The sequence below is a fragment of the Myxine glutinosa genome, chromosome 2, assembly GCF_964187855.1.
Source record: "Myxine glutinosa chromosome 2, kmMyxGlut1.1, whole genome shotgun sequence".
NCBI lineage: Eukaryota > Metazoa > Chordata > Myxini > Myxiniformes > Myxinidae > Myxine > Myxine glutinosa.
The window spans coordinates 151,690,959-151,711,415 of record NC_136262.1 but is presented as its reverse complement, the minus strand read 5'-3'; the positions used below and the strand labels follow the sequence as shown (position 1 = coordinate 151,711,415).

Here is a 20,457-nt window from a genome sequence, read left to right as displayed (position 1 = left end):
AAAATGTGGATTTGTAGTTGAAATTGAACATATCAGTATAATGTTCTGTTTTGAACGTGGTATACAATCAAATTTGCAGTCATGGTGTTACGTGGTCCTCCCGGTGACTACCTGGTCTCGGTGACCCCCGGACCGTGAGAGGAACTCCGCCAGAAAGATTTATTACGTATGCGCTTTCGTAACGCAATCAATATGAATTCCAACCAAGAAAAAACCCCACACCAAGGATCCGGAATAATCAATGATATATTCCCCGAGCAATCAACCATCAACAATCAGCAATCAATAGTACAAAGATGTAAACTCATCTACATTAACTCTAAGATGGCCATCTTATACATTCCTCACGTGAGCCCCACTCCCGACTCCCTCCGTGGTCAATGTCTCTCACAATGTCTCCGTACTCCTGTAGTTCGATCTCCGCACGTGGGCGGTTGAACGGACCCTTCCTGACGTGCTTTCACCGGGCACGTCCCGTACTGGGAACAACGGCTGCAGCGCGCACCTCCTGGCCAAGCAAAGCGGGTAATGTAAAGCAGGCAAAGCAACACGCGGCTTGCCCAGCGCGCGCGGCCCAAGGTGCGACCCGTACGCGGCCTTGTAGACGGCGAGGCGAACTGTGCCAGCTGCTTGGTTCCATGCACGAACCCACAGTGACTTGACGTGTCAAAGGGTAGTTACACGTCCCGGTAACTCCTCTCGTCAGACGGGCTTTGAAACGCCGATTCTCTTACGTTGCTCAATCAATACCGCTCGCGTCCGAGCTCGGCCAGGAAGAAGAAGAATTGTCGCGTCTCCAGGACCTCGTGTCTTTTCTTCTTCCGTTTCCGGTCTCCTTTTTCTCAGAAGCGCTCCTGACCCTTTAATCACAACAACCTTTAATCGACTACACATTGATAAGCAAAGCCCTGAATAGTAATTCACATACATTCACATAAATATGTAACAATGGGTGGGAGTTACACAATAAAAGTAAAAAGAATATTCGAAAACAAAAATCATGAAGATTAAAACACTGAACCAGTGACTGATTAAACATTGTACTGTTGATGAAATAGTCTCCCCATGTTTGGGCACAATGTATCTCTTCTCTGCAGTCCTCAAGCTGGTGGCTCGACCACTACCACCTCGCCATATCCCTTGTACACCACCATGTAATCATTACTGATCTTGATGACTTTGTCTGTCCACTCATTACATTAAAATGTCTCCACCCTCCCCGCCCCCTCACCCGATCCTCCACCCAATACCAAGAAATTTGAAAAGGGAAGCCAAAGCAAAAAGAGAAAATGCAAACCGGGAGCTGCAGTTGACAGGAACACCTGAAACCTGTATCCTATAAAGCTTACATGTAGTTCAGCAGCAGGTTCCAGACACGATTTTCACACTTCCTCTTCCTCCAGGTGGGCAGTGATATATACTATATATATATATATATATATTTTTGTGTTTATATATATATTCATATGCACTATACATTATATTTTAATATATTTATATATTCATATTGTAAATGATAGCATTCTGAGCAGAAAAAAGAATAAAAAATTCATTATTAATAGCCTGACGTTTCAAGAACAAACTAGTTCTCTTCCTCAGAGGCATTGAGTGTGGTGTTAACCGTTAAATTCTGTTGGGGACGGTTCACGTGATGGATTGGTCCAAGTCCTTGCCAATCACAGGGATTCCCTGCATTCAAATGACTCTGCCGTTTTTGACGTTGTAATTGATTGCGTAGTGCTTTATACATTTACGTGAAAAAGTAAGTACACCCCATGTAAAGTTTTGACTTTTTCAACATATTTCAACATACAGCTATTTGATCTTCATTTCAACAATATTGATAGATAGAGGTGATATAATATAACAAATATCATGAAACATTTACATTTTGTAGCCCATTGTATAATTTAAATAAACATAAATGCAAATTTCGCATGTGGAAAAAGTAAGTACACCCTTGGCTCTAATAGGTGGTATTGCCCCCTTTGGCAGAAACAACCTCAAGTAGGCGTTTCTTATAACTGTCTACCAGTCTCTGACATCGACTGGGAGAAATTTTTGCCCACTCCTCCATGCAGAATTATTTCAGCTGTGCGATGTTTGAGGGGTTTCTTGCATGCACAGCTCGTTTCAAATTCACCCACAACATCTCGATGGGATTGAGATCCGGGCTTTGACTTGGCCATTCCAGAACCCTCCATTTCTTTCTTTTCAGCCATTCTTTGGTGGATTTACTGGTATGTATAGGGTCATTGTCATGTTGCAAGGTCCACCTTCGGTTGAGGTTCAACTCTCCGCAAGATAGCCTCACATTATCCTCAAGCACCCTCTGGTACTATTAAGAATTCATAGTGGATTCTATGATGGTGAGCTTCCCAGGCCCTGATGCAGCAAAGCTGCCCCAAACCATAATATTTCCACCACCATGCTTTACAGTTGGTATCAGGTTCTTGTGGTCAAATGCTGTCTTTGGTTTTCGCCAAACATGTCTTCTGGTACTGTGGCCAAATAGCTCTACCTTTGACTCATCTGTCCAGAGCACATTGTTTCAGAAGTGCTGGTCTTTGCCTCGGTGTTTATTGGCAAACTTTAGTCTTGTCGTGATGTTTTTTCTGGACAGCAAAGGTTTCCTCCTGGCACACCTCCCATGTAGATCAAATTTGTGCAGCCTCTTTCTTATGGTAGACTCGTGCACTTTGACATCAACAGTGGCAAGAGCTACCTGTCGGTCCCATGATGACATTCTGGGGTTCTTCCAGACTTCTTTCAGCATCTTGCGGTCTGCTCTCAGGCTGAACTTGCTGGGGCGGCCTGGCCTGAACAAGTTCCCAGTTGTTTGGAATCTTCTCCACTTGTAGATGATCTTCCGGACAGTCGAATGATTGATTTCAAATCGTTTGGAGATCTTTTTAAATCCCTTCCCAGACTCGTAGGCATCCATAACCTTCTTTCTGAAGGCCTCAGAGAGCTCTTTTGATCTAGGCATGGTGACGCTGCACACTTCAACAACAAAGATCAAACCAAACTAAATGTCTGAGGTTTAAATAAGACAGGTTCCTGCAAGATCCTCTCTAAAGATGTTCTAATCATTTGCACCTGAGCTGGTGCACCTGATTCTAATATTAGGTATTTGAAGTAGTGATAAATGTCGGGGTGTACTTACTTTTTCTACATGCGGAATTTGCATTTATGTTTATTAAAATTATACAATGGACTACAAAATGTAAATGTTTCATGATATTTGTTATATTATATCACCTTTATCTATCAATATTGTGGAAATGAAGATCAAATAGCTGTATGTTGAAATATGTTGAAAAAGTCAAAACTTTACATGGGGTGTACTTACTTTTTCACGTGACTGTATGTGGGATGCAAGTCGATGTGCCGGTTGAAGGAGCTTTCATCAGAGTACCAGGCCTCGATAATCTCACGGTTCACTCTCAAAGCTCCTGTGCCAAGGATCTTGGTCTGATTCCATGAGAATGTGTTTTGATGTGTGTGTATGTGTGTCGCAACCAATGACAACCTGTCTTGTCATCTTACAGCACGTTGGTGTTCAGTTAGCCTTGTGGTTAAGCGTTTGGATATTTGGCCCAATAATTGGCTTCACAATCTACACATTGTATGTTGTCGATGACATTCTTTCTGTCAAATTTGTTCACCTGTTCTTTTGGCTTTGACAGCTGTGCTCGTAAGGATGTTTGTGGTTTGTGGGTGATGTTGATGTTGTACTCACGTAGAATGTGGCTTGTGGCGACACATTCGTGATCATAAAGAAGGCGGATGTTGACCGTTTCCACACAAAGATAAATTCAACATGGGAAATCAATTACAACGTCAAAAACGGCAGAGTCATTTGAATGCTGGGAAGCCCTATGATTGGCAAGGACTTGGACCAATCCATCACGTGAACCGTCCCCAACGGAACTTAACGGTTAACACCACACTCAACGCCTCAGATGAAGAGAACTAGTTTGTTCTTGAAACATCAGGCTATTAATAAATATTTTTAAATTCTTCTTACTGCTCGGTGTGCTATCATTTACAATATGAATCCTGAGCTGCAAATCTTTCGACATGTATATATATATAAATATCTATAAAGCTCAGTTGACCTTTTGCTCCACCAAATAACAGCGAAACGGAGTTGAGTAAAAGGGTGAAAATTCTACAGATGCTGTGATAAATAACTACCTCTGTCGGTTTGAATGTTTGAAAGAGAATAGACGTCTGGATCAATTTTTGAATGAAATTTAAATCCAGATTTACCTATCTATCTATCTATCTATCTATCTATCTATCTATCTATCTTCTATATATATATAAAAGAAAGTTTTTGTTTGTTTGTCTGTGCAAGCTAATCTCCCTGAACGGTGAAAGATAGGAGGAAACCTCCAATAAAAAAATGTCGGGACGGGCCCCGGGAAGGTTATAGGCTTGGTGGCGAGGCGGGTTGTGGCCGCTTCGCCCAGCTGGGCCCATTTCGCAATTAAAAGCTGAGCTGAATTATAGTAGTCAATCGTCTACGGCCGCAAGTAAAAGCTGAATTATAGCAGTAAATTCATTCAAAAAGAACTTAAAATGTCGGGACGGGCCCGGGGAATGTTTTAGGCTAGGTGGCGAGGCCGGTCGAGGCCCACCTCGGCCGAGCTGGGCCCATTTCACAATTAAAAGCTGAACTGAATTATAGTAGTCAATCGTCTACGGCCGCGAGTAAAAGCTGAATTATAGTAGTAAATTCATTCAAAAAGAACTAAAAATGTCGGGACGGGCCCCGGGAAGGTTATAGGCAAGGTGGTGAGGCTGGTCGAGGCCGCTTCGGCCGGCTGGGCCCATTTCACAATTAAAAGCTGACCTGAATTATAGTAGTCAATCGTCTACGGCCGCGAGTAAAAGCTGAATTATAGTAGTAAATTCATTCAAAAAGAACTAAAAATGTCGGGACAGGCCCCGGGAAGGTTATAGGCAAGGTGGCGAGGCCGGTCGAGGCCCACCTCGGCCGAGCTCGGCCAATTTCGCAATAAATCTTCTTCTTTCAAAATTCTCTTGGAAGTACACCTTATGCATTTAATAGGAATATCTGACTGATTGCGACACATGCTTTCAAAATTCTCTCTCGCGGGGCCCGACAGAAGAAAGAACAAGGAATCGTTGAGCACTAACTGATACTGGGCTCGCGTCAGACCGATGCACAGACGATTAAATTTATTCAAAAATAACCCGTGCAACGCCGGGTGCATTCAGCTAGTCTATATATAAATGCGAGTTGTCTGTGTGTGTGTCTGCGTTTTATTCAGAGATGGCTGAAGGGATCTTCATCAAACTTTCAGAGGTTCATCAGAGAGTGCCCGGGAGTGGTTTAGGCAAAAAAAAAAAAAAAAAAGTTCGTTTTTTTGGAGTTAAAAAAAAATCCCCCAAAAAATCGCTCGATAGTGCCGAAGCCTTTTTGAATGAATGACAGTTATATATAATTACATATTCGCATAAAAAATACAAAACAATTACCAGACATTTGAATACAAATAAATCAAACAATTCCGGAGGTGTACGAATTTGGTAGTACTAGGGCATGCCCGTACTATATATATATCTAAAATTATATCCCCCCCCTCTATTTACATGAAATGGTTTGGTCCATTCGCAAAGCCAAAGCGAACGGCTTGCGAGTACGGTGACAATCCCCCCCCTCTATTTACATGAAATGGTTTGGTCCAAAGCGAACGGCTTGCGAGTACGGTGACAATCCCCCCCCTCTATTTACATGAAATGGTTTGGTCCAAAGCGAACGGCTTGCGGAGTTTGGTAAAGAAATCGCCATAGCTCGGTAACTACTTCTCCGATTAATATGAAACCTTGAAAAGGCACATCCTCGGGTCCCCAGCAATATACCTGGCAAGTTTCAAGTATATCGGACCCGTGGTTGTCGAGAAACAGCGGTCACAGACAAACACACACACACACACACATACACACACACATACATACACACAGAGATTACTGGAATTTATAGATAGCTGGCTTTTTTTTTTTCTTTTTTTTTTTTTGTATACAGAGTCGAGGCTCGTGAAAGAGCTAACATTTATCAAACAAACAAATCAAACAAACAAGCAAACAAAGTATATAAAAAGGGGAGCGGTCGACAAGATGGGGAGAAACGGGGAGGAAGCACACAAACACAACATTTGAGAGCAGGGACATCGGGAGATGTTTTTGGAGGGAGAGGGCCTGGGGGGGAGGCAGGATAGGTATAAAACGCAAGGACACCAAGGACTTCCAGGAAAGAAGTCAAAAGTCACCTCAAAAAAGTGGATTTGGGGTGAAATTCGCGGGGGTAGAAAAGATCAAGGTTTTGGATGGGGGAAGATAACAGATGGTGGTGAACAGCCGTTTTAAAGACCTGGAGGGAGGAGTGGGATTGAAGAGAGTGAGAGAGTTTGTTCCAGAGGCGGGAGAAAAGAGGAATGAAGGAGTGAAGGTGAGCAGAGAGTCTTGATTTTGGCAGTTTAACCATAAGACGGTTGCAGGCAGATCTTGTGCGACCTGCAGGAATATTTGGGGGACACAGCCCAGAGAGAGCTGGGGGAGCAAGGCCGGAGAGGAGTCGGTAGAAGACGGAAAGACCACCAACCTGCCTGCGGTGATTAAGTGAAAGGCCCTCGGAGATAGCGTCATCGCGGGAGATTCCAATGATTCTGAACGCTTTGGTTTCAACAGCGTGAAGACGAGCTAGGTGTGAGGCAGGAGCACCAGACCAGAGGGGAGAGCAGTACTCCATTGAGCTGCGGATGAAAGCCTTGTATGTGGTGAGGAGCTCAGATGTGCCAAGGAAGGACTTCGCACGACGGAAGATGCCCAGTCGGCGACTGGCTTTGGAGGCCAGCTTGGAAATGTGGTTTTCCCAGGAAAGATCATGGCAGATAGTGAGACCCAAAATCATGAGTGACAGAACTTCTTGGAGAGGATTATTCAGAAAGTAGATGGGAGGGTTGTCCAGTCGGTCTTTTCGGAGAGACATCGTAAGAGTGTGAGATTTGTCAGGATTGAAAGACATGTTCCACTTGTTTGCCCAGTCTGTGATTTTGTCCAGGTCTTCAGAGAGTGAGGAGGCTGCAGACTGCCGATCTGAGGGATGAGGAATGGAGCGGCAGAGAGTGGAGTCATCAGCAAAGAGATAGAGAGGATTTTCAAGAGAGTCAGAGAGATCATTGATGAAGACCAGAAAAAGCACAGGGCCCAGAACACTGCCTTGGGGAACTCCAGCCTGAACAGGAAGAGGAGATGAGAGAAACCCATTCAGGGCCACACGTTGACTACGACTAGAGAGGAAGTCCGCCAGCCATGCGTGGAGATTTCCATGGATACCAAAAGAGGATAGTTTGGTGAGCAGAGCGGGGTGCCAGACCGTATCGAAGGCACGTGATATGTCGAGGGAGACAGCTCTAATTTCCTGTTTGGCATTGAGGACCTCCATCCATTGTTGAGACAGCAGAAGCAGCATGTTCAGAGTAGAGTGACCTGGTCTGAAACCAAATTGATGATCAGAGATCAAGCAATTGGAGAAGAGGAAAGATTTCATATCCGAAGCAATGATGGATTCCATGACTTTGCTGATAATTGGGAGAAGGCTGATTGGTCTGTAGTTGCTAGGATCTGTTTTTGCACCTTTTTGTGCAAAGCGGTGATGTTGGCTGATTTCCAAGCAGATGGCAGTTGACCTTGAGCAAAAGAGAGGGTGAAGAGAACAGAGAGAGGGAGAGAAAGAGCGGAAGAACAGGATTTTAGGACCCGTGGGCTGATGCCGTCAGGTCCAGTTGCAGAATCAGAGTCGAGGGTTGACAGAAACTTTTCCACCTTGTCAGGAGGAAAGGACACGGAGTCCAGGAGCAGCTGGGTACGACTGGGTACGGTGGGTACAGAGAGGGATGGGTTTGGGACACAAGATTTAGAGGCAAACACAGAGTTGAGGCATTCAGCTTTTTCACGTGCAGAGTCAGCTGTGTAGCCGTTTGAGGAGGGGATGGAGGGGGAACAAACACCAGAAACAGATTTGACCAGACACCACCAGGATTTGGAAGAGGGAGACAGATAAGAGAGTTCAGTCTTGAGAACGGAGAGATATTGTTTCCTGGCTCTCCTGAGGGTGGACACACACTTGTTTCGGGCTTTGTGAAAGGAAATGAGATTTCCTTCCGTTGGATTTGCTTTCCAGGAGACGAAGGCAAATTTGTTTCTGGGCAACAGCCTCACCACAAGATTCCGTGTACCATGGACGGGAGGAAGGGTATGACAACTGAAGACGAGATGGGATAAATCTGTGCATGAGAGAGAGCAATTTACTTTGGAAGAATTCCCAGGATGAGTTGATGTCAGAGGTGGTAGAGATCGGTGACCAGTCCAGAATGATTGATGGCTGCTTGAAGAACGTGCCAGTTGGCCTGAGTGAAATGCCAGACTCTTCTTCTTCTTCCTGATCGGCATCACACTTAACTCATAAACGTGAGCCACATTCACTCAGAAACGTGAGCCACATTCACTCAGAAACGTGAGCCACTCCCCTTCCTTTCCTGCCTCCCCCCTCCCCTCCCCCCTGATGTGGGCCTAATGGTTCGGGTGGCGGGCTTGGGATCCTTAGGTCCCGAGTTTGAATCCCGTTGAATTAACGCCAAGTGGGGTTGACTCAGCCTGTCATCCTTTTGAGGTCGGCAAAATGAGTACCCGGTAACTGGTTATAGAGAGGCATTGCATCAGTGGCAGACGCACCCACTGAAAATGATGCAACCAGCAGCCGGGTGGCTGCACACGAACCACCCACCACCCTTGGTGGAGGATGCCACAAAAGAAATGTTTAACACCTTGTGACGTAACGTGGATAACCTGTCCAATCCCCACATCCCAGAATTCCCTAAAGTAAACATCTCACGACAATCACATACCTCATGTGTGTTCCATTAGTCCATTACCAACTAGAGCGACACTCAGTGGAGAGCAAACCTCGCCTGGCAACAGTTTACCTTTTGTATCCCACTTGTAGTTATAGACCGAATGTGGATTCGGACCTAAACCAAAATTGAAGCAGTTCGTCTTTGTCATACACCCGACCTATCCATCTTGTTTCAGCTGAATCCGTCCACGACGTTTTGAAATATCCCGCTATATGTCGTTTTTGGCTCTATCTCTCAATGGTGAAGAATATGACTTAAAAATTTCTCGGATCCAGATCCGATTCTTCACCAAAATAGAATCATTTAATTTTGTCCTTGTTCCACACCCAACTTCGTCACTGGATTTCGTCCAAATCCGTCCACAACCTTTGAAATATCTTGTTGACAGACAGACAGCCAAACATACAGACAGACAGAGACAGCCAGACAGCCCAACAGACAGACAGAGACAGCCACACAGATAGACAGACAGACAGCCAAACAGACAGACAGAGACAGCCAGACAGAGACAGCCAGAGAGAGAGCCAGACAGAGAAAGACAGACAGACAGCCAAACAGACAGACAGAGACAGCCAGACAGATAGACAGCCAGACAGCCAAACAGACAGACAGAGACAGCCAGACAGCCAAACAGACAGAGACAGTCAGACAGAGAGCCAGACAGAGAAAGAAAGACAGACAGACAGACAGAGACAGCCAGACAGACAGTCAGAAAGAGAAATACAGACAGACAGCCAAACAGACAGACAGAGACAGCCACAGCCAGACGTGAAAACAGCCTGCATTCACTTGCGTGGCGGAGGTAAGCAGCTTGCTATCGCTTGCCAAGCCAGCCGTTCCTTATCAATCGTTTCGGTGGAGTGCTTGCTTGAGTGCTAAATCGACTTGGCGAGCGCTGTACTGTACAAGCTGATTGGTGCCAATGCCGCAGCCAATCACAGATGAAAGGACGATGTTATTAGAATATTGTCATTTTTATTCATCTGATTTAAATGGTTGTATACGAAATGTAAAGAAATGAGTTTACGTGTAAATTTCGCGTGGGTTAAAGTTTAATATAATTATCATCAGGAACCGTCAAACAACGCTCTGCTCTGCTTCCGGTTCCGTCATGGCGGAGTCCCGCGCGCTCTTCGGCAGCGACGAGAGCGAGGCCGAGAACGCGCCCGGGAACGCGGCCGAGAACGCAGGTATAAATCGTGACGTAGGGCCCGTGATTGATCGTTACCCGCGATCAGTATCAGAGCCTTGATTTCGACATTAATAACCGAGATCGATTTAAAACGGAACGATGTAGCCGTTGGCGCAAACGTTTACTTTTGTTCGTTGTACCTCATGAAGAGGAAGAATGCACACGAAGGTCGAGGCCATTCAAATACACTTAAACGTGACGTGTACGAGTGCGTGACAAAATGTACAGGTTTTATTATTACATTATTCCAACATAGTCCACCCCCTCACGGAGGCTACGAAGGACTTCTTCTTCACCCACTTCTTCACCCACTTCTTCACCCACTTCTTCACCCACTTCTTCACCCACTTTTTCTTCACCCACTTTTTCTTCACCCACTTCTTCTTCACCCACTTCTTCTACACCCACTTCACCCACTTCTTCTTCACCCACTTCTTCCTTTTATTTTTATTTTTACGTGTACATGATTACACACGGTAGAGACGGATTTTGTCCCCTCTGAAGAACATCATACGGCTTGTGTTAACAACGTGACAAAATGAAATTGTATTCACCTTGAACTTTATTTTTGTGGAAGAGCAAGATTGACCTGACAGGGTATCTTGGCGACGATTGGGCGTAACCAGTGTGGGAATTAACGAATTGGAAAGTAATAAAGAAGAGGAAGGGGAAGAAACACTGAAACCATCAAGTAAGGGGGTCGAGTTAGGAAGGGTCAATGGGGGTAATAAACAATATGGGTAGGGAGAGGGGGGTGGTGGTGCACTGACTGATCTTAGCCCGATTGGGAAAGAATGGCCGGTGGAAGGCGGTATCATAGACGGGAAAAGCGAGGACCAAAGGGGTTGAGGCGTTAAGTCAGTCTGGAGTTTGGAAGTTTAACCAGAAAGGGGTTACTGGGAGAATGTGTTCTTCTTGGAGTAGATATGGAGGGTTGAAGACCGAGGGAGCAATACTGGAAAAGAGGCGGAAAAAGATGTTCAGCCCATTCTTCGTGTAGGCCATATATTTTATACTGATATCTATTTCACCTGACAGCGCAGCTTGCTTGGCTTGAAGTCGGTCTTCATAACAGCATATATTTAATTTCTGCTAATAAAAAGGGGGGAAAGGCCAAGGGGAAAAGAGGAGGGGTGAGGGTTGGGTACGTTAGTCTGTCGGGGGGCATATACCTGAAGAACGTCGGGTTTCCTCCAAATCTTTTTCTGTCTAGTGTTAAACACCAGTAGTGATCGTTTAAAACGGTTATCATACGTTGTATGGAATTGACAGAATAATTTGTGATTATAAGAATTTTAACTTCAGGTATGTAAGCCTGGTGTTGGCTTAGCGGTTAGGGTGCCGGCTTGGGATCCTCGTATCCTGGGTTCGAATCCCGGTTGATCGCTGAATTAACGCCAGGGGGGTTGACTCAGCCTGTCATCCTTCCGAGGTCGGCAAATTGAATACCAGCTCACTGGTAATTCCCTGCGTGTCGCAAAAGGCGACTGACCAGCGGGGTTTTTTGTATACAAGATCGAGGCTCGTGTTAGAGCTAACATTAATCACAAAAACAAAAATGGACACACAAAACATACAATAAAGGGAGTGGGAGACAAGATGGGGAGAGAGGGAAGCACACAAGTACAACAGTACAGAACAGGGACATCGGGAGAACTGGGGGGGAGGAGGCATGGGAAGTGGGAGAGGGGGTGAGAGAGGTATAAAACACATGGACATTGCTAGGACTTCCAGGAAAGAAGTTGGTATTTCAAAAAAGTGGATCTGGGGTGAATTAATGGGGGAAAAGATCAAGGTTTTGGATGGGGGAAGATAAGAGATGGTGGTGAACAGCTGTTTTAAAGACCTGGAGGGAGGAGTGGGATTGAAGAGAGTGACGGAGTTTGTTCCAGAGGTGGGAGAAGAGAGGAGTGAAGGTGAGCAGAGAGTCTTGATTTTGGCAATTTCACCAGAAGAGCGTTGCTGGCAGATCTTGTGCGACCTGCAGGAATATTTGGGGGACAGAGCACAGAGAGAGCTTGGGGAGCAAGGTTTGGCGGCACGAAGGCATCTGGCTTCCGGATTAAAAAAACAATGCTTCAAAAAAGCAAAAAAGTAAAACATTGCTTCAAAAAAGGGGACCGCGATGCTCGAAAAAAGGCCAACCCCCGCCCCCATGAAATGCCACGATAAGCTATTTATACACCTTAACATGGATTTCTAACAAGGTGGAAAACACCCTTGGGGAGGGGGAAATGAAGACGCTACAACCTCCGTGGTGTGACCCTTCATTCCCATGCAAGTTTGGTTGAGATTGGATAAGTAACGACCAAATGTTTCTTGCTCAGACAGAGAGACAGGCACCAAATTCCATATTTTAAAATGACAGTCTCGGTCACCCTTATCTGCACTTTTCTGTCGCAAATATATCCTGTAAGTATGATGACCATGTGACTAGCATTCCCGAGATGGGCACTGACCAGGGCTTCGTATGGCGGTACACAGATTTGGTCATAGAGGTAAACGCCCTTTTCATTATACCAATTTCGGACAAATCTCGCCCAATTTCTGGCAAACCTCAGATCTTTCGGCCATTGGTGTAGCATGAAACCATCTCGGTTTGTATTACTACAACCACTGATGCCGAGCTATTACTACAAGGCATCGACCCAGCATATTTGTAGAAATTTGAAAATTATTCGCCGTTTGAGATAAATCGTTCCTTGATGTTACCCATACACAATACGGAAGTGGCGGTTGTCTTCCTGGTGCGCCGTCACGGCTAATTGTGAAGAAGAAGATTTCGACTTTTAATCGTGAAATTATCTACTTTATTAATCGCAAATCAGAAAAAACCCATCATATCTATTTTGTCGGGTATCAAGGGATACATTGGCATTGAGGTGGTTTGAGTGTTTGGGTTCCTCTTTAAGTAGAACTGTTCCACCTCATTGCAATGTAATTATTTTTACGATTTATTGAGATTTTAAAAAGGTTTTTTTTCTTCTGTCTGCAGACTCAGTTTCCGAGTTGGATGATGATGAGAATGTCGATGAGCCGCAGCAGCGTCCAGGAGACTTTGGCAGTGAAGTTTCAAGCAGCCAAAGTGAAGACGAGCAAAACGATAATCGTGATGCTCAGCCCAGCAACCGAGAGCTCTTTGGTGAAGATAGCGACGATGAGAGACATTCACAACCCAGCCCCTCGGTGCATTCTGCTGCTTCCCCCAGTGAAAATGATGACCCTGAAGTGGAACTGGATGACGATGATAAGGAATATACATCTGAGCCAGAGAAAAACATTAATGGTTTTGAAGGACGTGGTTCTGATGGTGAAGAACTAGATAGCAGCCCTGATGCCGAGCTATCGAACAAAGGAAATCAGCACCGGGACGACGGACAGCAGGAAAGTGGTTCTGATGGTGGGCAGCAGTCAGACAGCGAGAACAGGCAAGGTTCAATACAGCTTTCAGAAGATGAATTGTGGGAAACCACGAGTCATCAAACCGGGGATGGCTCAGAAAAGGCTGATGATGATGATGGTGGTGGGGTAGTGGAAGGTGAGAACCAACCATGGGATGATGAGTTGGAAGAAGAAGAAGAAGGAGAAAAAGAAAAAGGAAAGCAGCGTATCTCGTATGGCGATGGAAGTCATTTTCATGAAGCCGGTAAGATAAGATGCTGGTTTTGAGTAAAGGGAAGAATATAACGACCTTTTTTTTTTTGACAGGTCTTGTAACTTCACTGTTGCCAATTTGTTTTTGTGTTGTAAAGGTTTGTATTAACTTGGGTGAGAATTTTTTTTTTTGTACATTTCAAATAATTTTGGAAAAGTTCACTTGTTCTTGAGATAGGTTGTTGAGATGTTTATTGAGATTTATTGAGACGCTTGTTGAGATATTTCAAAATATTTTGAAAACCGTGATTCCTTTTATTATTATTATTATTACACACTTTTATTTAACTTCATCTGAACTTTGTTTGTTTGGCCCGTTTCAAATATTTGAGCCGTTCGTTTTCTATGTTTCATTCGTCCTAGAGAGCTGAAATTAGGCCCACGGTCCTCTTTTCTGGTACATTTTCATCTATCAAAATGTAATAAAATAAAAAACGATTTAAAACTTTAAAAAATATTTAAAGTGTGTAGCCCTAAATGATGATTTTTTCATTTACTTGTTGAATTTTTTTTTTTTTTTAACTGTTAGATTTAAAATTAGATATTTTAAAAGTGTTACTAATTTCCATTTATCACATGTGGGTCGGCAGAATTGGTGTATTTTAGTATGACTAGTAACCCGCCATCAAGCCATATGTCTAGTAACCCGCCACACCCGCCATCAAGAGCAGCGCTATGTCTTACATATTTACGTCAGGAGAATTTGGATCCCCAACCTGAACCATGGGACTATGGTTTTTTTTATTTTAAACTATGTTAAATCTTCCTGTGCACACCCCGGATACAACTACCAGTTTTCAACTCATTCCTTCCAGCGGTTTATTAGGTCATCAAAATGAAAGGAACAGACACTTCAAAACTTATGATGACGTCCAAAGTCGTGACGTACAATGCAAATCACAGAGAAGGATCATCCCTATCTTCGAAGCTGATATTATAACTCTGCTAATGGTGACTGACAAGGAAAGATGTCGATGAGCACCATGCCCACCATTGCAAATGGTTTCAGTTCTTTGAGTTTTGGCGGCCTTTCTGGTTTTTACCTCTGCACGATCACAAGACATATTTTTGCCATCCTCAAGGTTTTGGGGAGCGGTTTGCAGGGCTTGCAAAGCTGGTTGTTGGCAGTTTGCTTCAGAAGGAAAATCAAAAAAAAAAATTAGGAAGGAAATGATTTAAAGACTTAATAAGGGCGTATGGGGGCAAAGCTCGGAGACACATTACAGAGTGGAGGGGATCACAATTGGCATTTCCTGAACAAATTTCAACACGTGCGTGACCCATAATTTGTGCCAAAATATTATGTCCCAAACACATCTCTCTCTGTACCCAACGTACTCAGTCGTACCCAGCTGCTCCTGGACTCTATCCTTCTCTCCCGACAAGGTGGAGAAGTTTCTGTCAAACCTCGATTCTGATTCCGCAACTGGACCAGACGGCATCAGCCCACGGGTCCTAAAATCCTGATCTGCCACTCTATCTCACCCTCTCTCTGTTCACTTCACGCTCTCTTTTGCTCAAGGTCATCTGCCATCTGCTTGGAAACCAGCCAACCTTACCGCTTTACACAAAAAATGTGCAAAAACATATCCTTGCAACTACAGACAAATCAGCCTGCTCCCAAACATCAGCAAGATCATGGAATCAGTCATCTCATCTGACATCAAATCCTTCCTCTTCTCCAATGGCTTGCTCTGATCATCAATTTGGATTCAGACCAGGTCATTCCACTCTGGACATGCTGCTTCTGCTGTCTCAACAATGGATGGAGATCATCAATGGCAAACAGGAAATCAGAGCTGTCTCCCTTGATATATATTGTGCCTTCGATACGGTCTGGCACCCAGCTCGGCTCACCAAACTCTCCTACAGTATCCATGGAAATCTCCATGCATGGCTTGCAGACTTCCTCTCCGGTCGCAGTCAACGTGTGGCCCTGAATGGAATTCTCTCATCTACACCTTCCTGTTCAGGCTGGAGTTCCCCAAGGCAGTGTTCTGGGCCCTGTGCTTTTTTTGGTATTTATCAATGATCTTTCTGACTCTCTGGAAAATCCTCTCTATCTCTTTGCTGATGGCTCCACTCTCTGCATCTCCATACCTCAACTCTCAACTCGGCAGTCTGCAGCCTCCTCACTCTCTGCACACCTGGACAAAATCACAAACTGGTCAAACAAGTGGAACATGTCTTTCAATCCTGACAAATCTCACACTCTCACTATGTCTCTCTGAAAAGACCATCTGGAAAACCCTCCCATCTACTTTCTCAACAACCCTCTTCAAGAAGTTCTGTCACTCAAGCTTTTGGGTCTCACTATCAGCCATGATCTTTCCTGGGAAAACCACATTTCCAAGCTGGCCTCCAAAGCCAATCGCCGATTGGGCATCATCCGTCGTGCGAAGTCCTTCCTTGGCAACTCTGAGCTCCTCACCACATACAAAACTTTCATCTGCAGCTTGATGTAATACTGCTCTCCCCTCTGGGCTGGTGCTCCTGCCTCACACCTAGCTCGGCTTCACGCTGTAGAAACCAAAGCTTTCAGAATCATTGGAATCTCCCGTGATTAAGCTGATTCTGAGGGCCTTTCACTCACTCACCGCAGGCAGGTTGGTGGTCTTTCTGTCTTCCACTGACTCCTCTGGCCTAGCTCCCGCAGCTCTGTCTGTGCTGTGTCCCCCAAATATTCCTGCAGCTTTTCACAAGAACTGCCAGCAACCCTCTTCTTGTGAAACTGCCAAAATCAAGACTTTCTGCTCACCTTCACTCTTTTATTCCTCTTTTTTCCCGCCTCTGGAACAAACTCCCTCGCTCTCTTCAATCCCACTCCTCCCTCCAGGTCTTTAAAACAGCTGTTCACCACCATCTCTTATCTTCCCCCATCCAAAACCTTGATCTTTTCTACCCCTGGTAAGACACCCCAAATCCACCTCTTTCAATCTCTGACTTCATTCCTGAAATTCCTAGTAGTGTCAATTGGTTTATTCCATGTACCCCTTCCCTCCTCCTCCTCCTCCACCACCCACAGCCCTCTCCCTTCCACAGATCTCCCGATGTCCCTGTTCTCTACTGTTGTGCTTGTGTGCTTCCCTCTCTCTCCCCATCTTGTGTCCCGCTCCCTTTATTGTGTTATTTGTTCGTTTATATTTTTTTAATGTTTTTTGTGTTTTTTGTGCTAATGTGTGTTTCATGTGCTAGCTCTTACACGAGCCTTGATCTTGTATACAAAATAATATAAAATCGTGGACAACTACCAACACCTGCTGTCATTGGGGGCTCATACAGCTACTTCATAACTTGTGGAAAACCTTACTAAATACACGATTGTATTTTGAATTTTGCTCTATATGCATATTGAGATTTAAAAAAAATCAATTAATTTCTTAATTTATGGATTATTCATGTTCCTTCTTATTTCAATAATATGAAGTGAAATTGCTGTTATGATGGAATTTTATTCATACCTTGTTTTGGAAATTAGTCTTATTTATTTTAAATGTAATTTTAATCAAGAGAGATAAGAAACAATGCTGTTGCTGATTTCTCATTGCATGCTTCATTAACCAGTCTTGATTTCTTTTTTATTTTGTTAATTTAACAAACACTTTGAATTTTCTTTTTCAAAGATGGTTTGTCAGCGAGCGACAGTGACGATGAGATTGGGAGAAAACCAAGGAAGTCTGCAGTCGCCAATTCAGACAGCAATTCTGAAACAGGTCGGCACATTTTTAAAATCAAGGCACTAAAAGAGTTTGTTTTTTTAGGATACTTATTGTATGAGAGGACATGTTTGTAGAATATTTCCTCTGAGTGCAGAATGACGAGCTTACAATACTAGAGTAAAGGACATCTTGTTTAAACTTGTCAATTTTCTTCTGGAAATCCTACAATTTAATGATTATTCTGACTGTTGCCAGCATGAGAGGTTCACTTGCCATAAGCTAGAATAAAGCTAAATACCCCTGCTAATTCACCCCAGATACACTTTTTTTTTTTTTTTTTTGGAAATTCCAACTTCTTTCCTGGAAGGCCTTGCAGTGTCCATATGTTTTATACCTCTCCCACCTCCCCCCAAGCCCTCCCCCTCCCACATTTCTCCCGATGTCCCTGCTCTCAAATGTTGTGTTTGTGTCCTTCCCCCTCTCTCCCCATCTTGTCTGCCGCTCCCCTTATTTTTTGTGTTTTATGTGTCGGTTTGACTTTTTGTGTGATTAATTTTTCACGTGCTTTGAAATGCTCTTTCACGAGCCTCGATCTTGTCTACAAAAACAACAACAAAAAAAAACTAAGAGGCACCTCATTTATAGAAGTCTCGTTATAAGGTCTTATATGAACTATATATTAGGTGTATCGGAAAGTTATGTTGTTTTTTTAAGCTGCATGCACAGTTTTAAAAAAACGACATAACTTTCCGGTACATCTAATATATTGTTACAGATCCGGGTTTCAGGGTTTACCGCGAGTGAGGCCTCACTGACTCCTGCCGGTCCTGAGGCCACCGGCTATGGATAACTGTCAGTCTGGCCAGTTGCTAGTCTGTAGTTCAAATACTCTGCACAAAACAGCTCATTACCTCCGCTACCAAAGGTGGATGGAGGTTATGTTTTCACCCCTGTCTGTCTGTCTGTCTGTCCGTTTGTTTGTGAACAAAATATCTCAAAAAGTTATGGACGGATTTGGACAAAACTTGGTGGACCGGTTGGGTGTGTGACAAGGAAGAATCCATTCAATTTTGGTGAATATTCGGGTCCGGCTAATATAATTTTAAAGTGATTCTTCACCATTGGGAGATAGGGCCAAAAACTATATCTAGCAGGATATCTCAAAAAGTTATGGATGGATGATTTTGATTAAATGTGATTTTGTATTGTGATTTTCTGGTCTTCTCTGGGATACACAACGTAAACTGTTCACCCGGCGGAGGTATGCTCTCTACTGAGTGCCGTTCTCGTTAATATTTGTGACCATGGAAGTACCGTAGGTGGCAATGCGATGTGTCAGGGAGGAATTAACACCTCCATTGTTCTGACTGACAGTTTTACTGACTACCGTAGTTGATGTAACCTTGACCTGTACACCAAAAATACGGTATTTTCTTCCCAGAAGCATGGTGCATTCTGTGTTCCAGGTGAGTGTAAATTGGTTTCCTATGACAAAGTTTTACCATCTCTGAAGGTTTCTTTGTAATCCACATTTCTAGACCTCACGATTGGCAAAGCTTTCATTTGAACATTGAGAGTACTCAAAAGGTATCCTCGTTTGGTTGAAACTCGTTCCTGTGGACGGCAGAGTCCGGCAATCCTTCTGTTTATTTCCCTCGAAATAAATGCTCAAAAAACTCCAGTGTGCACACATTGTTTCAGTGTTGCAATAAAATTGTGTCCATTTTGACCAAGTTGCGTGACTGGGTATTTGCTCTGTGGGGCAGTATGGATGACTGAATGTTTGGGGTGCTGAGCCTCTGTAGTTTTCTGTATTTGGATGAAACTATCCAAACAAACGATTTACTTCACCAGCATCCTGTCACTCGTGGATCATTTGCACTAATTTGTCGTCATCATGCCAATCGTTGATTGCCGCACCGTTTTATTGTGTATTCACATACTGCTGTGAAAATAAAGTGTAATGCTCTCTGTAAAGGTTATTTTTATCAGAAACCTATTTTGTGTTCAACAGGCGCTTTATTAGGCCTCTCCCTTAATCTCATTTAGAAATGCCGACGGTCGATGCTCTTTTTGGAGATGCTGCGGATATCTCATCGGAGAGTGAAGGGGAAGCCAAGCCAGCAACCCCTGGGCAGCCACTGGTGAAGTTATTTTATTTACTTTTATTTATTAATTAATTTGTTTGGTTATTTATTTTGTTGCAACCTGTCCCCATTTTAGCTTTCAAATAAGATTTTTTTCTTTTTATGATCCTCAAAGGCTCATGAAGGGGTTTGTACATATATCCACATACATGACAAGGACACATCCCATCAGACTGTTTTTGTTGTAAATGTTTGTGTGTATTTCTCTACGTGTTTATATGTGCAGCTTTTAAAGCACTTGTGTTCCTTATTTTAATATTATTGTTGCGGAAACATGATAGGGATTAATGGCAGTAATAGAGCCTAGTTATAGCACCAGTACATGTTTAGCGTAAGAGTACGGCATTCATGCACAAACAATGGGTCACGCACGTGTCTAAATTTGTTCAGGAAATGCTAATTGTGATCCCCTCCACTCCGTAATGTGTCTTCGAGTTTTCCCACCATACGCCCTTATTAAGTCTTTAAATCATTTCCTTCCTAATTTTTTTATTTGATTTTCCTTCTAAAGCAAACTGCCAGCAACCATCTTTGCAAGCCCTGCAAACTCCTCTCCAAAACCTTGAGGATGGTAAAAATATGTCTTGTGATCATGCTGAGGTAAAAACCGGAAAGGCCACCAATACCGAAATAACTGAAACCATTTGCAATGGTGCTTGGTTCGAGAGTGCCCTGTGGAAGATCAATCGGCACATGATCGCGAGGTAAGAATAGCCTATGGGCGGGGACAACTCGGAGCAGTTTGATTCAGATTTAGGGTTAAAAGAAATGAGCACAGCACGTTGAGTGAGTCCTAGGGTTGGCTGGAGCAGCTCAGAGTGTTGAGTGGAGAACATAAAGCAATTTAGAATGAGCAG

The 20,457-nt window shown here is 43.8% G+C and overlaps 1 protein-coding gene and 1 long non-coding RNA gene across 2 annotated transcripts in view; one reads left to right on the top strand and one right to left on the bottom strand.

The window, feature by feature from the left end:
- Nucleotides 1-228: 228 nt before the first annotated feature.
- On the bottom strand, nucleotides 229-664 carry LOC144890920 (uncharacterized). Its single transcript, XR_013622582.1, has 2 exons — nucleotides 593-664; nucleotides 229-508 (listed from the first exon to the last, which is right to left on the bottom strand). It is a non-coding gene; the product is annotated as an uncharacterized LOC144890920 (long non-coding RNA).
- Nucleotides 665-10,045: 9,381 nt separating this feature from the next.
- The window catches only part of LEO1 (LEO1 component of Paf1/RNA polymerase II complex), a 34,448-nt gene continuing 24,036 nt past the window's right edge, over nucleotides 10,046-20,457 (top strand). Inside the window, exons 1-4 of the mRNA XM_068106945.2 lie at nucleotides 10,046-10,138; nucleotides 13,136-13,786; nucleotides 17,418-17,507; nucleotides 19,503-19,597. Of these exons, the coding sequence (XP_067963046.1) occupies nucleotides 10,060-10,138; nucleotides 13,136-13,786; nucleotides 17,418-17,507; nucleotides 19,503-19,597 (915 nt within the window). The 5' untranslated portion in view covers nucleotides 10,046-10,059. The remainder of the gene's footprint in view (nucleotides 10,139-13,135; nucleotides 13,787-17,417; nucleotides 17,508-19,502; nucleotides 19,598-20,457) is intronic.